Source organism: Osmerus eperlanus, chromosome 4 (assembly GCF_963692335.1).
Source record: "Osmerus eperlanus chromosome 4, fOsmEpe2.1, whole genome shotgun sequence".
Classification (NCBI taxonomy): Eukaryota; Metazoa; Chordata; class Actinopteri; order Osmeriformes; family Osmeridae; genus Osmerus; species Osmerus eperlanus.
The window spans coordinates 6,786,559-6,808,276 of record NC_085021.1 but is presented as its reverse complement, the minus strand read 5'-3'; the positions used below and the strand labels follow the sequence as shown (position 1 = coordinate 6,808,276).

General features: G+C 46.1%; 1 protein-coding gene across 1 annotated transcript; it reads right to left on the bottom strand.

Moving 5' to 3' along the window:
* Positions 1-374: 374 nt before the first annotated feature.
* On the bottom strand, positions 375-14,352 carry LOC134018458 (EMILIN-3). The gene is made up of 6 exons (XM_062458392.1): positions 13,615-14,352; positions 4,723-4,845; positions 3,861-4,174; positions 3,299-3,639; positions 2,382-2,732; positions 375-2,117 (listed from the first exon to the last, which is right to left on the bottom strand). The coding sequence occupies exons 1-6, from the start codon at positions 13,797-13,799 to the stop codon at positions 984-986; spliced, it is 2,448 nt and encodes an 815-aa protein (XP_062314376.1). The 5' UTR covers positions 13,800-14,352; the 3' UTR covers positions 375-983.
* Positions 14,353-21,718: the final 7,366 nt, after the last annotated feature.

The following is a 21,718-nucleotide window of genomic DNA, read 5'->3' as shown; positions in this document are numbered from 1 at the left end:
AGAGAGGGAATGTGTGTCTATGAATACATGCACACCTTGATTGAAATCATTATAAAATGTAAGGTAAAGATATCTTCTACTTGCTGTTTAGCCTGAGTTTTACATTGCTGTTAATATCCTAGTATTAGACAGCTAGCTGTTGTCGGGTTAGCTCTCACTGTCGTGTGAACTGAGACATGGGGTGTGTCCAAAGGCAAACTTTGAAAGCGGATGTCTTTCAGTGGTGTGTGTGCGTGTGTGTGTGTGTGTGTGTTTCCTGCCCTCTGCAGGTGATGCTTAGAACTTTCTGGATTCTCAGGTCGATATTATGGTAGCTATGCGTTCTGACACTGGTTTGGTGGCCAGTGAAATGAAATCAAGCAATACACTCCAAAGAGAAGTACATATTTTTAAGAAGTAAAACAAAAGTATGCAAAAAAGTATAGCACCATTCATGTTGACATACAGTATTTTTGTTAACAATCAGACAAGTTTGAGTCCACACAGATAAAGTAGAGTGTGCTTGCCAGTAGATACCCATAGCAGCTTATTCGTCTGATATCATTTGCATTTCATATATGTTTTGATACAAACATCTTTAATACAACATTATTGCAATTACAAGTCACTTTTTTCTTCATATAAGTTAAAAAGTCAGTTGGAATCAATATAAAATGTGAACATGGAACAACCACATACAATTCAGACAAAAATGCCCCTTTTGAATACAATTTGGAGGAAAGGTAAATATTGCCCAACTATACAACCAAAAGTATGCCTCACAAGTCTAAAGTGTTCCTCCTCTTGTCTCCCCTCTGTCCTCACACTGGTCTGCAAAATTGAGGACAGCTAAACACATCAAGAAGCGGGCCTCTAACTGTACCTTACATTCACTTGTCCTAATCGTTTGCACGTGTGTCGATGGAGAAGGATAGGAGACAAGCAGAGGAAACCACCTCAGACAAATGAGATGCACACAAGTCTCTCTCACTGTAGCTCAGGTGCTACTGGTCTCCTCTCTGATTGGCTGAACCCTTGCTTATGCAGTCTTTGACATCCCCCTTCAATTCAGACAGCTGTTCCGAGTGGCTGGCCAGTGTCCCATTCACCTGCGACAGGTAGGAGTCTGAGTGCCTTTCCAGCTCGGCCCTGATCCTCTCCAGGTGGTCGGCCAGTTCCCCGAGGCTGCCACACTGACCCTCCACCTGGGTCACCCTGCTATCCACCTCCTTCACCTCCTTCTGGACCCCCAGAGCCGTGCTGCGGCAGCCCTGCAGCTCCCCGGACAGCCTCCTCCTCAGAACCATCAGCTCGCCTTTCAGCTGGGCCAGCCGTCTCTCCCCGGCCCCGAGCAGGGAGGCCTGGTGCCCCACCAGCTGGGTGATGCCCTGCATTTGCGTGGCCAGCTGGGTCTCTCTGTGCTGCCAGCTGGCGTTGGCGTGACCCACGTCCTTGGCGAACAGGCTGACGGAGTCTCTCAGGCCCTTGAGGGTGCGGTTGACAGAGTTGATGTTGACCTTGAGTAGCGTGATCTCTCCGTGCACAGTGCCTTCCTCGTCGTCCTGGGCGACGCGGGCCAGCAGCGCCTGCAGGGTGGCGTTCAGGCGCCCCAGGCGCTCGCCGTGCGAGTCCAGGCGGCCCGACATCGTCTCCTCCATCTCTTCGCAGTCCTCCCCCGCGCCCACGCCACCCAGGCCCCCTGCTGGGAGGTGGGAGGGGTTGCAGGAGGAGGTGCACAGCAGCTCCAGGTCGGTCAGCTGTTTCTGGATCCCATCCAGGTCTCCCTCCACCCTCCTCCTCACCGAGTCGATCTCCGTCTCCAGCGCCGGCACCACCTGGCCCTCCAGCAGAGCGGGAGCCGTGGCGTTGCTCAGCTCCTCCACTGCCACGAACACGCGCTCCTCCAGGGTCTTCAGCTTGTCCTCCAGGAGGGCCCTGAAGCCATCCAGAGAGCCCGGGAACGGCTCCCCTGCCTCGCTGGCGTTGAAGCGCCCCTCCACATCCACCAGGCGAGCCTCCACCAGAGTCTCAAAGTGGATGTTCTGCTCGGTGACAGCGGTCTGTAGCTGCCTCTGAGACTCTGTCAAGCCTTTCACAGACTCCTCCAGGTGCAGGACACGCTGGGATAGGCTGTTCACCTGGACACACCATCACAGCGTCGGTCAGTCATGTTAAGCACACCTGTTTCATTGTGTCTACACAGTAAGTTACTTGAGGATGAACATAGTTATTATTGATCACTTAAACAAAGGTGGTATTACATTGTCTGATAACAAAATGCATATTAACTGAGAGTCCCTGTAATGAATATAATATATTATAGATTACAGTGAGAACATTTGACTTTTATCTATTACCATCACCCAGTGCTCGCTGGCGAACAAGACCGTGCCGTCCCCTACCTGTCCGCAGCAGCTCTCCGTCAGGGTGAGTCCCTGGATCTGAGCCTGCAGGGTCCCCAGCTCCTCTCTGATCCCTGTCTCCCTCCCGTCCAGAGACTGCTGCATCTGCTCCTGCCCGCTCATGTGCTCCCGGTGGCACTGTCTCTGCACCTCCCCGATCCGCTCCTCGCACTGGCCCTCCAGGGTGGACAGCCGGCGCTCGAAGCCGTCCAGGATGTCAGCCCGGACGGCGGCCAGCCTGGCGTCCAGCAGCTCCTCTATGAGGGACGGGTAGCCGGCCGCTGGGATGGGCCTGCCGCTGGCCGTCTCCAGGAGCCTCTTGAGCTGCCCCTCGTGGCCCAGCACCATGCCCTGGAAGACGGGTGGAGGAGGAGGAGAGGCAGGAGGATGGGTGGAGGGAAATCGCCGGAAAGAGAGAGCGAGAGAGCGAGAGAGCGAGAGAGAGAGAGAGAGAGAGAGAGAGAGAGAGAGAGAGAGAGAGAGAGAGAGAGAGAGAGAGAGAGAGAGAGAGAGAGAGAGAGAGAGAGAGAGAGAGAGAGAGAGTGAGAGAGTGAGAGAGTGAGAGAGTGAGAGAGTGAGAGAGTGAGAGAGTGAGTGAGTGAGTGAGTGAGTGAGTGAGTGAGTGAGTGAGTGAGGTTTAAATGATCAGTGACCATGCCAAAATGTTATTTTATTGCTTTTGGCCAAAGCCTAGCACAGTGTGCCTTGCTAGCTAGAGTAAATGATCCCTGCATAAATTCACTAAGCTGACTGTATAAACTCACTCGCTCAGTTATTTACATAAATAACCGAAGTTATTTTTGATTCTCTTAACAAAAAATCACAATGTGAGAAAGCTCTCTCCCCTCAGTTTGGTTGCGATGTAAACTCTTTATACGGACAAACACTCCCCTGCTCCTCCCTACGATTCTACACACCTGGATCTCCTCCAGCATGTGGCTCTTCACCCGGAGCTCATCCTTCACCTCCGTCACCCTCCCAGCCAGATCCCCGAAACCAGGGAAGCCTTCTCCCCCTTCCAGGCCGTCGGGCGTCCCGTCTGGGATCACCCCGAAGCCCACCGAGGAGTCCGAGAGCCTGGGCCTGGTGGAGAGGACTGACCCCAGCATCTTGTTGGTGTCCTCGCGGAGGGAGACCCGCAGGCGGTCCTCCAGGCCGGCCACCACCCCGTTCAGGGTGTCCAGACCCTGGGTCAGATGACGCAGGTCTTCCTCCATACGGTCCAGGCGCTCCCCGGACACCCCACCATACTTGTGGCCTGTGGAAGGGGAGGGACACAGATGGAAGGATTCAGTGTTAGTAATTCTTGCGAGGTGGAGGAGAGTAGGGAAGAGAGACAGTTTTATTTCCTTTTTTTTTGCAGTGGTTTGATTTTATTTTGGGGGGGGTTTTGTATTGGGAATATGGCCTGTGAAACTGTTCTTGTTCACAGTCATGCTGTTACATGGCAGAAAGGAACATCCAGAGTAGTGGACTTGCCGTTCCCTGTGGGCAGCTGTCCAGAGGGGATGGGCCTGTGGTCTGGCTGTCCTGGGAAGGCCTTCCCTGGCTCCAGCTGACCCCCGGGTGTCTGGGGCCTGGTGTCCGGTAGGGGCCGAGGGTGTCCGTGGGGGAAGCCTTTCAAGCCGGGCCGGTGAGGGGCCCCGCCTTTGAAGGGGGGCATCATCATGTCTGGTAAGGAGGTGGGTCCATCGTAGCAATTATCTCCAGAGTAGCCAGGACAGCATCTCCACTCCAGCTCAGAGATGGTCTTGTGTCCCACCTTGTACTTGGGCTTGTAAAACGTGCGATACCTAAACACGAGAAAAGACAGATGTGACACAGGTATAGTCAATTTACACCTTTAGATATAGTGTGTCATCATGCTGCTGTCAGCTAAGCCACATAATTCAATCAAGCAAGAAGGATTTGAGCAAGATGGTAAGGTACCTGAAGGCATGAATGGTGGTGGACACTGGACAGGGTTATGGTTATATTGTTTGAAACAGATTCTCTTGTAGTTTTCTACTTTGTCTCCTACTAACCACTCAACATCCAACTTTAGTCCAATTGTCTAGATTGTCTGCTAAAATGAAGGCTCATTGTAAAATCATAAAAGTCATAAAATTCCAGTTAATTTAGTTAATAAATATTCAGTTAAATTACTGGCAACTTTTCTTTTTTAAGCATTGCAGGCCTGTTTTGCGCATTGAATTATGTAATTGTGTTTATTGTATAAACACTTTCCAAGTTTCACATTGGATCATCACATAAACACTAGAGGGCAGCAGCAACAAGATATCTGAACCCACATTTTTGTGAATGGACGTCACAACCTTGCCACTGGTGCGTGTTGACTTACATAACGACAGGACACTTCTGTCCCCAGATGCACTTGGTGGTGTACTCCGCCTTCACATATGTGGCCACGCCGTCCTGCATGGTGCATGTGATGTTCTTCTGGACCACATACGCACAATGGTTTCTGTTGATTCAGAAAGAGGAGAGGGAGGAAGAGAGACACAGAGGAAGAGAGAAAGAAAGACAGAGAGAGATATATATATAGAGAGAGAGGTAGAGAGAAAGAGAGGTAGAGAGAAAGAGAGAGAGAGAGAGAGAGAGAGAGAGAGAGAGAGAGAGAGAGAGAGAGAGAGAGAGAGAGAGAGAGAGAGAGAGAGAGAGAGAGAGAGAGAGAGAGAGAGAGAGAGAGAGAGAGAGAGAGAGAGAGAGAGAGAGAATATCAAGAAACAAGATACCTGTGTTTGCTCAACGTCAATTTGGTTTGTTGTACAATGTATAAACATTAGAAAGTGATTATCACTCACACGCCTATTGGTCAAGTTGTGTTACAGTACACGCTACTTACAATTGCATTCATAAATGCTTTACTTCATCACACAATCGTTTCTTACAGTCCTGTATTCAGTTTAAAATGGAGAAGGGGCTGTCCAGTATTAATGTCTCTCCCCTCTCTTACCCAACACACAGCTGCACTGTGCTGTGGCCAAGTCTTTAACGACACAATCACAAGCATCACAAGGCATTTAGGGAATTACGAGTCATATGAAAAACAGCCAACGACCATTTCGAAGAAGCAGAGAAGTGTGAGTGTTCAAGCACAGAAGAAATGCATAAAAGCTTCACAGTAACCACTATAGACTGTCATTGCATTACGCACACGCTCTCTCTCTCTCTCTCTCTCTCTTTATCGCCAGTGCAACTATAGCAACTGCTAAATGTTCCTTGGCCCCTGCACACGGGAAATGATCTGCGCTCTTTAGACCAAAAAGTGAAGCTTTTTTTCAGGTCAAAGGGGAACGTTCAGCAACGCTATTCCCCTCCACAGCTGTTTCAAGGCAAACAGAAGTGTTTGGAGGAGAACAGAGGGGGCGTTCTGAGGCAGAGAACGTGTGTGTAAGCCAAGTGAGCAGGTTCAGAGGGCTGCGGGGAAGAGGACAGCCTGTCAGACATTGTGAGAAACCACTGCGCTATTGCTTTCGGCAACTGCTGAGTGGATGAATGTGTGGGTGTGTGTGTCGTGTGCGCAAGCACCTATGTACGTGTGTGTGTGTGTGGACCACCGCTCTCCTGGTGTTGACACAGAAGTGGATGAAGCGATGAATAACTGGGCTCCTTCCATCCAAACATGACAACTTGTTGCCAGGCTGTGTTCCTTAAAGGAAGTGGTTGGCCAATACATAATCTGAGCTGTTGAAGTATTACTGGATGGTCAAGTTAAAAGTACTTTGCGAAGTACTTCGTTTTTTTACCTGCAGCTGGTTCCTTTCATTTACTTTGAAATACACAATTGAGTGTTGTTGTCCTTAAACACATTGTCCTTACAGCATAGAAGTTTGACGATGGTTTACTTCACAACTTTGTTTAATGAGAGAGAATTCGCTCCGATAAATCTGCCGGGTGAATATGCTGACGATTCCCAAGCCAGTCAAAGTCAAAGACGCGTGCACGTTTATTCACGTCAATAAACACATAGTGTCTGGTTTTAAAATCATACTGTAAAAGTGGAAGATTTTTCTCTTCGTAGTTTCCTCTCCATAAATATTGCTGTTTAAAGGGTTCTACCTGCCTGCTGTCTGGGGATCTGGTGAGTGACGACAGACCTGCTTTACAGATACAGTCTGACAGCTGTGTGTGTGGTGTGTTTGTGTGTGTGGTGTCTGTGAGTTTGTGTGTGCATGTGTGTGTGCGTGTGTGGGTGTGTGTGTACCAGAGGCTCCTCTCAGATTACCCACAGGTTGAGATGGAGGAGTGAAAACAGACTGTGCTCCCAGATTTGTTTGTCAGGTGCACATCTGCAGAGAGCCAGCGACCTTCGGTCTCACACACACAAAGGCCTAAACTGGGAATCCAGATGTACAGTAAAAAAAAATCAAAAACACTCCCTTTCCTCTCCTCTTTCTTCTCCCTCTCTCCAGGCCTCCCATGGTCGTCTCACAAGTCTGGCAATGCCATTCGGTTCTTTGAGAGATGTTCCATCCTAGCAGGTGTCGGTCAGAGTGAGGAGAACAGGGTCCATGACACTGAAAACAGACAGCTTAGATGAGGCCAGTCTCTCTACAGTGTTGGGTGAAGATGAGGCTGGTGTCTCTGCAGTGTAAAGTCAGTGCAACTTCAGGTCAACTGCATTGCTGTGAGTAGCTCTGTGGGGTCAATGAGAAACAGACAAAGGGGTCTCTAAGGAAGATCTTAACCCTTGTGTTATCTTCGGGTCATTCTGACCCATCAGTCATTGTGACCCACCGTCATATTGCGACAGATTTACCGCATACAAAGACAAAGTGAAGCATTTTCTTTTAACAGCTAGGCTGTCTCAGACCCCCCACATTGCAAAGGTTAAAAGAAAATTATTTTAATTTGTTTTTGTATTGGGTAAAATTGGGTAAACACAACGATGGTTCGTTATGAACCTTTGGGTCATGTGACCCGAAGGCAGCACGAGGGTTAAGACAGATAGGCAAAGAGCATCAATGTGTGAGACATGAACTACGGCCCTTTCCCTTGCGCGCGCACACACACACACACACACAGACAGACGCACGGTCTATAGAATTAGAGAAATAAAGCTTTTGACCTTGCGCTCAAATGCCCACCGAGACCATACAGTTTGAGGTGCAAAGATTATGACAGCTTTATAACTGATAATATGAAAGACAGCTGCGTGTGTGTGTGTGTGTGTGTGTGCATGTGTCTCTATTACAGTATGAGTTTATAAGCATGTGTGTGGCTGTTTATCCATGTGCGCCTCTCAGGGTAAGAGCTGTGAATGTGTGTATGTGTGTGAGTGTGTGTGTGTGTGTCAGCTGTTGTCTCTGAGGTGAAAACTTGGACTTGGCCAGTTTTTCTGAGTGATGTCCAAGCCTTGAAGTAAGCCTGCTAATAGGCACTTGGGAATAGGGATGAGCTGGAGTGATCTGGAATGATCTGAGATGAGAGAGTGACTAAGGGTGGGAGATGAGAGGAGAAGCTTAATTCTGAGCCATTCTCACACCACATTTCTCAACTGTTGCATCAAAAGACAGAAACGAAACAGATGTGTCCTACATTGTATTTTCTCACAATCTGTTTGACGCTATTGAATGTCATAATTTAACCCACAACCCAAACCTCCTTAAGCAGCCCACCAATTCAACATTCCACCGAAATCCCAACACCCTTCTTTCCCACAATACAAACACTTACCACTCAGCTCCACTCACCACCATTCATCACAGCAGCTCCTAACTCTAACCAACCAGAACAGATTCTAGCTCTAACCACCCATATCTGATTCGGACCCCAACCATAACCCTAACCACGCAAAACACATTTGAACCCTAAACCTAACCTCCATTCAGCCATACTGTCTCAGCTGCTAACCCTAACTCCACATTCCTCACTCTGCTTTCCCAACCCACCGTTCACCCATGACAGCTCCTAACCCCTTTCACCTCATTCCCCCCAAAATATTGGATTTTTTTTTCTTCTCAAGCATGTCATTTTTCTGCTGTGGGTCTGGTCCTACTGTAAATATTTCCAGTATTGTGTTACAGTTCCTGAATCCCCTTTGGGGTAGGTGGTGGGGGTTGGGCTGGTGGGGTGGGGTTGCATACGGAGCGTCGTCGGCAAATATTATTGCTGCTGGACCTCCACCCTCTACAAACGTTCACCTCTCTCACTGTTCTCCCTCTACATGCACCCAATTAGATTTTTCCATACCTCTCTCCCGTTCTTCCAACCCTTTCTCTTGTTTCATTTTCATTGCTCCTCCTTTCCTAATCCTTCTACTTCCTCCTCTGCTCTACTGTCGGGTCCCCAACGCTCACCTTCCTCTCCTCTTATCCCCCCCCCATCTCCCTGTCCATGGTTTCCGTTCTTGTCACGACTCCACGGAGCTCCAGTACAGGCAGGACTGTTTAACAACAACCTGCTTCCCTCACCTGCCGGGCTCTTGATTAACTGCCCGTCACTGCATCCATTGACAAAGAAGAGATTTATTGTAGGAGAGGGGCACATCCACAGTTTACGGCCATTATAACAGCCTAGCAAATAATCCCCTCTGTGGTTTCTTCCTTCCCTCCCTCCCGCCTTCCTTCCTCAACTTCTTTCTTTTCAAGGGCTTTTTAAGAAAACGATTTCCATCCATCTGGCAGTCTTAGAGCTCCCCTGATGATATGGCTGATGTACGTTGGACTTGTGGCAGCTGATTAGGTTTTAAAGCAGACATTATTTTCAATTTTTCTTTTTGGGGGAGGGGGGGGCGGTGGAGCAGAGGGATCTCTCAGTCTTATTCAGGCAGGGTCAGCTCACGGACAACTCCCATTCTGTTTCTGGTTTAGGTATTCACCCGTTTACCCAAAGACTCTCTACCTCTTTCTGAAGCAGGATGGGTTGCATTGAATTGACCTAGAAGAGGACAAGAGGATAGATTGAATCATATCCATTCATTTGATCAGTATAAGATAAGATATCCCTTTATTCGTCCCACAATGGGGACATTTTGGAAATTATGAAGAAACATACAATACTGTTGTTGCACTCAGTATCAATATCCACAGCCTTTCTTCTTCATCTAACTCTAGATTGTAGGCTAGGCTGCATGTGTATAATGGTTGGTGGTTCAATAGCATTACTGTACATGCACAGTACATGCACTAGTAGGAACTTAGCACAGGCATACCAAAGCACTTTTATTTCCCCAATAGGAATGGTTGGGCACAATAGACAGTTTAGATTATCTGTCACCCTCAATGTGCATTTGCCTCGACTTCGGCAAAACCCATGTAAGTACCCAATATGCAGTATGTTGTATAATGTATGTCAGCATATTGTATATTTCCGGGAACTGCTTCAACCCTAAAACACTTACATTGTCTGTCGTCTGTCATTGTTTTGGAGAACACTAAGGCAGGAAAATCAGTCGATTGACATTGTCGATCCCGAAGTAGGTGCTGTACAGTACCGAACCGTCGATAGATCTTTTCGTACTTGCGCTGTGTCCCTGGGAAACGCGAGGCTGTGGGCTGAGTCAGGCAGTGTGAGAAGTGAGGTAGCGTGGTGAGAAAGCTGCGTGGAGGTGTTTTTGTGAGGCTGACCTCTGACCCCCAGCTGGACACTGAATCCATTTCTGTCCTTCCTAGAGAAACAATACAAACCTACACCATGCGACACACGACCTCTGACCTCCATCAACTCACTGACCTCTGAGCTCTGAACCCCTGTCTAATCCATCAGTGGAACTCTTTCAGATATCCATTGGCTGGTCAGTGAAGTCATGAGGCCCTTTCTGAAGCCTCTAATTTATTCATACAAAGATATACAGTATGAATTGTACTGGATTAGAGTTTTTTATGACTGTGTACACAGGTGGCTAAGTATGCGCGCATGCATGCAAATGAGATTAGTTCAGCAGGGAACAAATCCTGTTAGCATATTTGTATCACTTCAGAATATTATGTATTTAGGGAAAGCCAGACCCCCAGACAATTTAGGATAATGTAGTGCATCAAGAACACATGCAACAATGTTACAACTAAGGCTCTCATTACCATTAGCCATTAAATGAATGCTTCTTTTGAAATCAATATGCCACACTGCCACAGGACATCAGTTCTGGCTGAAGATGCACCCACATCAATGGAATTAAGATGTAAAGTAGTTTAAGTGTGGTTAATCACAAAAGAATTACATGTATGGATACCTGTGGGATGTACTTAAAATAATTGTGTGTAAATTGATTAGGTTACATGGCCTATCTCTGCAAGCAGCTCATGGACTGAACAGCTCCATGAGCAATGTTATCACAACAAATCATAGCATATAATCGCCAAGTCGCAACACTTCCTTCCTGCTTCGTTGCCTGATGAATTCACGATGCTTCTTGCAGTATGTAGACTTACAGTAATCTGACAGGAAGAAACACGCTGTTCAAAGTACAGGAGCCGGTGCCTTTTGTGCAGCCGCCACGGTAGCGTTACATCGCAAAGTTTGTCGTTCAGCTCTAGCATGTCTATTCTCCAGATGCATGGCTCATGGTTGTGCACATCATCATCTTTACTAAACTCGGAGGGGACCAGGGGAGGGAGGATCCGAGAACACAGGAAATGAAGTCGAGGAAGGAATCTTTACCACAATAAAAGACGATTTTCACAAAATGCTTGACGAAAGTCGACAGAAGTCGGATCCGCTGTAATCTCCATTGTTCCGAAGATGACAGACGTGACACAATGATCGGCAAGAAAAAAAGACGACCAAAAGACACAAGACAAGCATTCCAGAAATTTGATGCGGTTTCTTTCATAAAAGGAGACCTACAGGAGAGAGACTCGGGTGAACTCTCCCTTCGTGCTCATTTTGCAGCCACTAAAGTGATAGACACACAGTACAGTAGAGCTCTACTCATTATGGTCATTGTCTGAAATGTCACTACTGATAAAGAATGGCCCACATCTCCTCTCACTAAGTTCCCACCAAATGAAGGAAGGATTGCCAGATCGCATTCTTCAATCCAGCAAAAAAAAGAAGTACGGAATGTCAAACATTTGATGGCTCGCGGTCATGTTCAGGGTTGACCAGGCTGCATGGACGGCCTAAACATGATGGTAGGCACACAAGCAAGTGCACACGCAAACGTGGATTCGTGTGTGACATTGACACGCACGCACACACACGTCATATTAAAACATGTGTGCTATTTTTCAAAGGCTCCGTATTCTCTTTCCCAGACAGAAACTAAACCTATGCATCAGGTGCTGAGGTCTGGAAGATCCACAGGGATCAGTGTGTGTCTGTCTGTCTGTGTGTGTGTGTGTGTGTGTGTGTGTGCGCCTGTGTGTGTGTGTGTGTGTGTGTGTGTGTGTGTGCGTGCGTGTGTGTGTGAGTCTGTGCGTGTGTGAGTGTGTGTGAGTCTGTGCGTGTGTGAGTGTGTTCATGTCGCACACTAATGCCCATGTTTGTCTGGGGATATATTTAAACCTATTGGTGCCAGTGTCATAAACCTAACAATGTAACACCACTAACATACATAAGGCATGGTCTGGGCCCCCTTTAGCCCTCTCTCATGACCGAGCCATGTGAAGGTTTTCAAGAAAAAAACATTCTGAGGGCAGAGCAGGGTAGGATGCAGGTAAGAAAGTAGAATCTGAAGAGAAAGAGGGAAGGAGGCGGGCTGTGGTGGTACAGGAGGAACAAGGACTTCTGGGGAGCAGAAGTCTGTCAGGGGAAAAGATACCGAAGAGGGTGAGAGGAGCGGAGGAAGGAAAGCGGCGTGAAAGTGGGGGTGCGGGGTGGAAGTGAGTTGAGGGCGGGAGTGTCAGAGAGGGTGAGGCGGGCACAGGGGAATAGAGAGGACAGAGGTGAGAGGGGAAGTGAAGGGGAGCGCCTGTGAGGGTGAGCTGGATTATAAGAGAAGGGGGCCAGGGGGGTGTGAAGAAGGGATAGGATGAGGGCGGGTGAAGGTGAGGGTAAAAATAAGTAGGTCCGGGTCATTCAGTTTGCTAAGCCAGTTTGAGAAAAGCAGCAGGTAGCTTGGGAGCTGTCCAAAGATGTCTTACTCTGAGAGGAAGCCAAGCGAAAGAGAGGAGAGGGGAGGAAAACCAACAAAAAAAAAACATAAACAAAGTATGCAGAGGCCAAATAGATCTCTTTGACTATGCTTCACCCCACATATATCTGACTGGGAATATCTCACACAAGACACTCCTTGTGTATATTTGTAATTTGTCAATTACTGTGGAAATGGTGGTGATGTGGTTTGGAAGTGTTCTACCCACAAATCTGGCAATGTCGATGGTTGTTACGGTTTCAACCCACACAATACTATTAATACCACTACTGATACTGCTACTAGTATGACAACTATTACTATTACCACAACTTCTTCTACTAAAACTGCTATTACAACTAAGAATACAACAACATTATAATAACGTGAAAACACGATTGATACTAGTAATACTTCTTGTACAAGTACTAGCAGTACGAAGAAAAACAACAACAATCGAATGTGGATACCCCAAGAAGAAATGTAAGTCATTTGCTTTGAAGTTAAGATAAGGGGTGGAGGAGTATCGACGTTAAATACAGTAGTTTCTACAGTGGAATCATTTCGGTGATTCACTTCCCAGACCAGGATCAAAGCATACCACCCCAGATCCTATCATGGTACGACTGATGGTCAAATGAAACGGTCTAGTATTTGGTATCCAATGCGCTTGTCAAGCTCTGGGTCCAGTTAGATTGAGGAAACGTGTTTTTGCTTTGCATGGCAGCACCTCCCTCTTCAGCTTCAGGGTACACAGTTGTATGTCTGCATCTAAATGAACCCCCTTCCTTAGTGCACACACACACACACTCACACACACACTACGCCTATCCCCAATCAATATCCCTGTCATCAGCTCTGCCCTCCTTTCGACTGTACCGTAACCCTCATAATGGAGCCTTTGTTCTGCTAATGTGCCATGTCATTGGTTCCCCATATTGTTTTTCGCCAGTCACAGATGGATTGTGTGTGAAAGAGAAACAGAAACACAGATCAGACAGGGATCCTGAGCCGATCCACTAACCGAAAACCTTTTCCTATAAGTCGCAATGGGACGTATTTCACTTGGGAAAGACAGTCGAAGGTGGGTCTCCCATTGCATCGCATGCAAAACATTCTTATCAGTTGGTAAGGTGTTCTATAAATCCAGAACACGGCTGGATCTACAGTATCAACTCCATTAACCAGAAGGTATTTATGTTGAAGTGTACTTACTTGTGACGGGTCATGGGCTTCCCTGGTGTGTATAGGGGGTTGACTCCAGCTTTGTACAGGTTGTATCTGCTCCCGTAGAAAGGTGCTGCGTGGCCTCCATAGAAGGTTCCCTTGGTATCCACCACAGACAACAGGACTCCAAGGACGAAGGACTGAAGAGCCACTGGGCGAGAAGCGGACCTCATCTTGCTCTCTACGGACGCCGCCAAAGGAAAGCTCTGGAAAAGTTCTTCTAGTTTTTTTGATGTAGTATTATTTTGGTGTCACAGATGCTCTGCGCTTGAGGACCCTCTCCTTCTGGATGGAGTTGCAGTCTTTGTCCTCAGTCAGCCCTAAAGGAGACAGGCAGGCCAGCCTTCTGGAGCATCCAAAACATCCTGCCCTAGTCCTCACCTATTCTGGAGGGTCGGCGAGTGACAGGCGCACAGGAAGGCGCCTGGGGGAGGGAGACAGGAGAGGGAGAAGGATCGGAAGCAGAGAAAAACAACACCAAGGTGTGTTGGGGGAGGATTCCGGAAAGAAAGTCCGAAAGAGAGATCGAAAGCAACAAGGAAAATTGAAAACAGAGGGAGTGAGAAAGTTAGAGAGCGAGAGAGAGAGAGAGAGGGTGTCGGGGTCTCTAGGAAAGCCACAGGTCCATCCGCACATGCTCATGCGAATGGATGTCTGTGAGTCGGAGTGTGTGGGTGTGTGAGTGAGTGGAAGGGATCTGCTGAGTAAGCCCGGTGCTTCCAGTCGTCTGTGCCGTGTGTGAGCAGGAGCTGTGTGTTCCCCTCCTGCCTCGGAGGGGGCAGGCAGGGAGACATTTGCATATCCCTCCCCAACTCCAGCTCTGGCCACTGCCCTGAAACGCTACCCATACTGGGGTAGAACAGCCCCTTGATTCTCTCTCGCTCTCACACACATGCGCCCATGCACACACCAACACACGTGCGCAGGCAGGCAGGCGACACACACACACACACACAAACAAACAAACACACACATGCAGCTGGAGCGAAAGGCTTAGGCATCATTTAAACAGTGTGTGCCAACAAAGGATATTACTGGCACAAGCCCTGTCATAATAGATTTTTACAAACCATGCCAGTTCAGTATTTTGAACGTTGATCTGATTTTGCGTCTGCAAAGTCGTCCTTGCTCCACACTGATTCCTAAGAAGGAAAGCGTTCGACTGAGCCAACACCCACCCCAGCCCCCCCCCCCTTTGACCCCTTTATATGAGCAGCAGACCTGGCCCATCCCCTTCTCCCCTCCCCTTCCATAGCATGTCTCTCTCAGTCCCTCATCGCCCTCTCTGTCTCCCTCTCCTGTGTCTCCCTTCCTCCATTCCCTTTCATCTTCATTCCCTGTCATCTGTCTGTCTATCAACTTTTCTGCCTGCCTGTACTGTATGTCTAACCTGTATGTCTGACCTGTCTGTCTAACCTGTCTGTCTGACCTGTCTGTCTAACCTGTCTGTCTGACCTGTCTGTCTAACCTGTCTGTCTGACCTGTCTGTCTAATCTGTCTGTCTAATCTGTCTGTCTGACCTGTCTGTCTAACCTGTCTGTCTGACCTTTCTGTCTAACCTGTCTGTCTGACCTGTCTGCTTATCTGTTGGATCTTTCTTCCTGTCTGTCTGACCTGTCTGTCTAACCTGTCTGTTTAACCTTTCTGTCTAACCTGTCTGTCTGACCTGTCTGCTTATCTGTTGGATCTTTCTCCCTGTCTGTCTGACCTGTCTGTCTGACCTGTCTGTCTGACCTGTCTGTCTGACCTGTCTGTCTAACCTTTCTGTCTAACCTGTATGTCTGACCTGTCTGCTTATCTTTCGTATCTTTCTCCCTGTCTGTCTGTCTGTCTGGTCCATGAGCAGCCTGCCTGCAGAGCTAAAGAGTTGCTGGACCTGAACACAATGGAACCCCCCTTCCTCACAGTGGTCCACCATTATCCCCAGTCCAGCTACTCCAGTCCCTTGCTTCTCACCCCTCACTACACTTGCTTTCATACATCCCATACATGCAGTATTCTTATTGTTGTGCAAAACAGGAACATGAGTCTAGAAGATCGAATTTGAATAAATTGGTTTGAGTCTTAAATTGAGACCGGGAATTGGCAATAGCCGGGTTTCGGCTTGGAACTTCTCTTATTTATTTTTTTGTTTCCTTTCTATTGTGTTGTGTTGTGTTGTGTTGTGTTGTGTTGTGTTGTGTGTGTGTGTGTGTGTGTGTTTGTATGTGTCTGTGTGTGTTATATGACAGAGAGAAATAGAGAGAGAGTACAACAACTGTTTTACTATACAACTATTTACTGTAAGAGCCACCCTGAAAATCGGAAGAGACAGAGTTCTAAAACGACTCGTTTGTTTGTTTGGTTACCGTGGGAGTCTCTTCTCACATCCAGCAGTTGCCTGGATGCAGTTTACCATGCTGTATTTACTCTTCATTTACAGGTCATTGTGAAAAGAAAACGGACAGATGCACTCTAGGCCAGGATACACACACTTGCAAAAAGGCACTGTCTGTGTGTGTTTAGGGCCAACAATTTGAAACATCAGGGCCTAACTAAAATACCTGAAATGTCTTAGACTAAACAAAAAAAGTTTTCAAGGTGAGGGGGTTTGAAACCTAGTTCAAGTGTGCTAAATATGGTGCATCTTTGCCCCTGGTGGTTTTAAAACATTTGAAGAAAATTGGGAGAAGATTGTTCTCTTCCACAAAGAAGACTTGAAGCTTCTAGGCTCACTTATGAATGCAGGTGACTGTACAACTATATTGGAAAGGGTCGTTTTGTAAGAGACAGTTTAGCTGTGCATTAGCACTAGAAGCGCCTAAAGGGCTCTGAAAAAAGTTATGTCAACTTTTCAACAACTTTTTTAGCCGACTACACATGATGAAGTAGCTTTAGTTGCACACACGTTATTAAAAGTCAGCTTTTGTTTCACCCATTTTAAAAGTGTTTAAAGTTAAAAAGCAGGATGTAAAAGTTCTTGGCTTGCAATGCATCAGAACCCGTTCTCTACCAGTGTCCTGATGCTTTTTGTTAGGCTAATCTTACTTCTAACCGCCAAAAACGTAAGTTGTATGCCTAGACCTAACCAGAACCCTAACTACACCAATGGAATCCCAACACTAGCCGCAGGAGTGGCTTCCCTGATATCAACCACGTCAAAACTTGAAGGGATTTTATCCTGGAAGCAAAACCAATCTTGCAGACATACAATCATATCAACATATTTTGTAAAATGCTTACCACTGTGATTCAGTCCAATGTCATTTTTCTATTACATGGAATGTCAACATGTTAATCTAAGGTTGAATGTGAATGCCTTGCAACCAAACAACGTTTGAAACCAAAATAATTTATACTTAGTTGTGCATTCCAGAACGTATAGGTTAAGTCAAGCCATGAAAACCAAGGATAAGGACAGGGCTTGGGAAACTTTTATAAAACTTGAAGAGATAAACAGTCCCAACCAAACAGTTCTGTTCATCTCTCACTGGACAGCAAACTTGTGTCACTTACTCCAGTCGCAAACCCTTATAGACCCAGCCACACACCCTAAACGACCATCCTCCCATTTCTTCACATTCAGTAGAAATCTATGTCTGTTATTATTTAATGTAATTCCTGTAAAAGGCCTGTGTAAAAGTTACTCGTGAGTAAATGCACACAAATAAATCTAATTTGGCCTATTCAGACACCAGTGGATCAATAATAATCTTCTCTGTACCCAAAACATTAATTACCATCACATTTATATGCATTTTCTCTCCACCCACACTTAAATTCAGGTTATTTTCTTGCCTGGACCCACCCTGCCTGCATGTGATAAGACTGATGTGGTTCCCTGCAGAACAGCTTGGTGCCTGTTCTGACCCACTCTGCAGAATATCCTCCCTCTCCCTTGTAGCACATCCAAGATACACCGGACAAAGTGAGGAGGAAACTATTTCTGAACTTTTTGGCAGGTATTGACCAGAGGGGATCCATTAATAGGTGTGTCTTTAAGTCATCTTTCAGAACGATCTTTGGCAGACATTTTAATAGCTGTCTGTCCCAGGACAGTATCATTTGAAAAGCCAACGTGAACTCCAAACTAATTTTTCCATGTGCTGTTATTTCGTGTTATGATTGGCGAGTGGCATGTTGAAACAATTCTTATGACAGGCATTTTGTTGCAAATCTAACAAATAGTGAATTATTAACACAAATGTTTAGGTTAGGTTGATTAAAGCAAATATTTAGTTTGGGTTTAAGCATTGAAAAATAAAAGGTTACGGTTAGAGTTAGGGATAAAAAAAACCTAAAGAGAAAAGTCTGGCTGAGAAAAGACACAACAAAGTGGTCGCATGGGGCCGGACACGGGTGTGTGGCGTCACAGTGCTTTGTGATCCATCATCCACCCCCTCCTACTACCGTCCCTTTGGGAAACTTCTAAAGAAACCTGCACCCCATACCAAGATTTGCACACAAATAGCAATTTGACAAAAATTGTGGGCGTTATTGGAAAAAAAACATACCATACTTTATTAAGACAGTTCTTACGTCAGGATAGTGTACATCTAGTTCTTGTTGTATGCGGGGAAAAATATGGTAAGAAATGCAGTGCTGTTGTGTTAGCGTTCATCTCAAGTCAGGGTTGATTCTAATATATTTCACCTGCCCCCCCAGCCCTCGAATAAAGAATGGTATAATTACATACATACATGAATGCATCCAGACGAGCATGTGTATTGTGGCACTCTTCACAGTAGCTCAGCTGTCTCACTCCTGCATGTTTGTTTGTTCCTTGAGGTATTTTCAGTCTGACGTGCCGAGTCAGTCTCCTCAGAAAGCAATTAGGACAAACATCAAGAAAGGTTGATGAGGATGTAAAGGAGATTCTGGAACTTGAAATGTATGCCTGAATCTTTTCAAATTAGTTCAGACTTGAAAAGAATTCAGGCAATATCAAGTACTTTTAAATGGATCTAAACTTTAGATTCTATAGTCCTCATTGTATCTCATGGACATTTTATTGTGATGAGTAATCCTTTATCTAACTACAAAGGCAGTAATCTCAGTCCGTGTCTGTCTGTCTGTGGCTCAATTATCCCGATAATCGGGCACTGTATGAAGTTGAGTATTACTCAGGACCCAAAAACGTGCAGTGTCGCATGTGAAGTTGTCTAGATGAGCGGTTCATGAGAGCCGTACTAAGCGATGGAGAACGGGCACTGTGCTAGTATTGTACATTTTGAGAAAATACAATCTCATTATTCCTTGACAGGTTTCAAGATAATCTTTCACTTGGTCTGACTTCATGACATTATCTGACAGAACAAAGCTCACTGCAGTCACATGGAGAACAAGAGATGGGAACCAAGTTTAATGAATCAATTTCAACAAGACAGCACACCACTCAGTAACTTTCATTAGTGTAACCCCGTTATGAACCTTCATAATCAGCATTCTTCAGGCTTTTTACTGGAAATTATTTTATTAGATTCAGTCACAGAGACATAGCAGAGAGGCACAAGGAGAGAGAGAGAAAACAGATTCTTAGGCTGTGACATCAGCCACTTAACGTAGCGAAGGACACTTGATCTGTTCCCACAGTAGTGACCTGGGAAATGAACCAGTCCCCATAAAATGGGGGAAGATGAAGAGGATAGAAAAAATTCTCATGGATTTCATATGGATCCCCCTCCAACCCAGCATCTGTTAGACATGATACATTATATGTCGTGCAAGTGTGTACACCATCAGGACTGAAGGCTCTTAGAATGTTTAGCAACAAATGATTCCCCTTCTACAGGACAAGAGGCACAAATAGAACAGCCTTGATAAAGGAGCAATCTTACAGCGTTCGCATGGAGCAAAAAAAGCAAGTGGTCTATTTCAGTGAGCCGGTTCAAAAATTGCCTCAAGGCTCGTAAAATCAACTACTGTGTTTAATAGGCATTTGTGAAAGAAAATCCTATTTTATAGATGATCTTATTTGAGTTACAATCCCTTCAATATTTATTCTGTCTGTGTTTCCCATATACTAAAAACAATGAGCAGCCATAAATACAATCCCCAGTAAAGAAGAGTGTTTACTTTTACAAATAGGTGGTTGTGCATAAACACATATACTTTACTGGGGTCAAAAGGTGTTTCCTGCAAAGGCACAGCCTCCATTTTTGTACAATAGAACCGGGAGGATAAGAGCTCTGAAAGCTGTAGGTGTGGGAATGGAATGACATTTCAGCGTGTAACCCTAACCCCCGATACCACAATACTCTCTCTCTCTCCATCTCCTCTCGGCTATGTTCGGCCACACACTCCTTTAGGTGTTCTCAGTGTCTGTGTGAGGTATGCACCCCTGTTTACCCACTGTCAGGTTTCTGGAGGAGGGGGTGGGGAGGGAGGAGAGGATATTGTCACAGACTCAGGGTTTTGCTGAAAGAGAGTGAGGGGCATGGGAGGGCAGGGAAGAATACTGTTGCAAGTGTGTGAGGTGAGATTAAAAAGGCAGCAGTTTGTGACCACCGTGGGCATAAATATAGCTTGCATGACTGTGTGACCTTCTGTGTTTGTCCAGGTCTCCTGAGACAATGTCGTGGATGTCAGAAACGGAATCTGAAAATGCCAAGCCACTGCTCAGACTGCACCAAATCCCAGATTAGCTTGTGGTTCGACAGCACTGACCTTGTTTGGTCATAATATAATTCTCCCTCTCACCCTTCGTGGCCTGCTAGGGTCACAAGACTTGTGTTTCTACAAAAAGAACAAAACAGAGTATTAAGTCCTCACCACACACGAGCACAATTACTATATTTCTCTTTCTAAATCAGAGTAGCACCTTTAAGAGTCCTTTCTTCCACTGTCGTGTTTGTGGGAACATGAGTAGGTGTGTGTGTGTGTGTGTGTAGTCTTGTTTAACTACCCTTCTGGGGACCAGAAGTCCCCATTTACAGGATAGTAAACTTAGAAAGAATTGACCTTGTGGGGATATTTTGTTTGTTGTCGGTCCCCGCTAGGATAGTAAAACAAATCTGTGTGTGTGTGTATGCGATACATCATTCATCATTTTGGTCCCTGTTCATATAGCATCATCTTCAGGGGCTATCATTCACATTCACTATCCAGTCAATGACAGCAGCACTTCTAAAAAGTTTCTTTTTTATACAGATACACAAACAGTTTGAACAAATCTGTTCCTGAGGTACGTCAAAAGATATCTCCAGATTTTTCAACGTCAAAATGGTCCTAAATACAGTCAATACAAGTTGAAGAGGGTCGATGGAATAAAACGATTGTTATACAGAGCCTACATACTGTAAGTAAACTCGGACCTAATTCAAGGAATGTTAGATTAATTTAATACCACTCCTAAGGGGTCTAATTACATATCTGCTTTAAAACCACAAATCATGAGACAGTGGAGTTGTTGGATGCAATCCATATGATTTACAGATTCCACTAGAAGGCATGAGATCATTGTGTCTTGCACAGCAACGACCTTCTGCCATATGCGGTTTTGGGCAAATCCGAGATTACTTTGGATTTGTAATCAATGTTGCTGCTTTTGCTATTTACCCACATGCACCGCCGTACAGTCGCACACACACAGTCTCCTCTCTCTGGTGGGTACGGTCTGCATTCACTCAGCATCTGGCTTTGATTACCATAGACCACCATCACCCTCCCCAATTCCATCGGCAACACACACACTTTTCCCTTTTCTCCACTTTTCAATTCCTCACACAAACACACACCCGCGCACAAGCACTTTTTTTCAATCACGCACACACATACACACACACACACCTCACCCATATTTTATAACTCCTTAGTCTTTTGCCTGGCTCCAAAAACTCAGAGCACAATGTGTCTTTATCTGGGGCAGGAGCTGAGTTCAGCGTAGTCCCTGTAACCTGCCCTACTACGAGCTGGGAGCTGTGGAACAGAACGCCAGACAATGCGACCCATTTAGTTCCTGTGTCTGGGGCCGAGTGTGCACGTGCATGTGTTTGCACAAGGGCGCACGTTAGCCCAGGAGCTTGAGAGCACGCATGTCAATATCTATGTTGTTTTCTCGTGGTTGTTTTTAGATTAGATTAGATAACGTTCTTGTCTGTTATTCACTGACATT

Bases quoted from the DNA above. Each gene is read 5' to 3' on its own strand.
- LOC134018458 (XM_062458392.1), bottom strand. From the start codon at position 13,799: ATGAGGTCCGCTTCTCGCCCAGTGGCTCTTCAGTCCTTCGTCCTTGGA. The intron at 4,175-4,722 runs GTAAGTCAACAC...TCTCGTGTTTAG, and splicing joins CAGAAGTGTCCTGTCGTTAT to GTATCGCACGTTTTACAAGC. The intron at 2,118-2,381 runs GTAGGGGACGGC...TGGTGTGTCCAG, and splicing joins CGGAGAGCTGCTGCGGACAG to GTGAACAGCCTATCCCAGCG.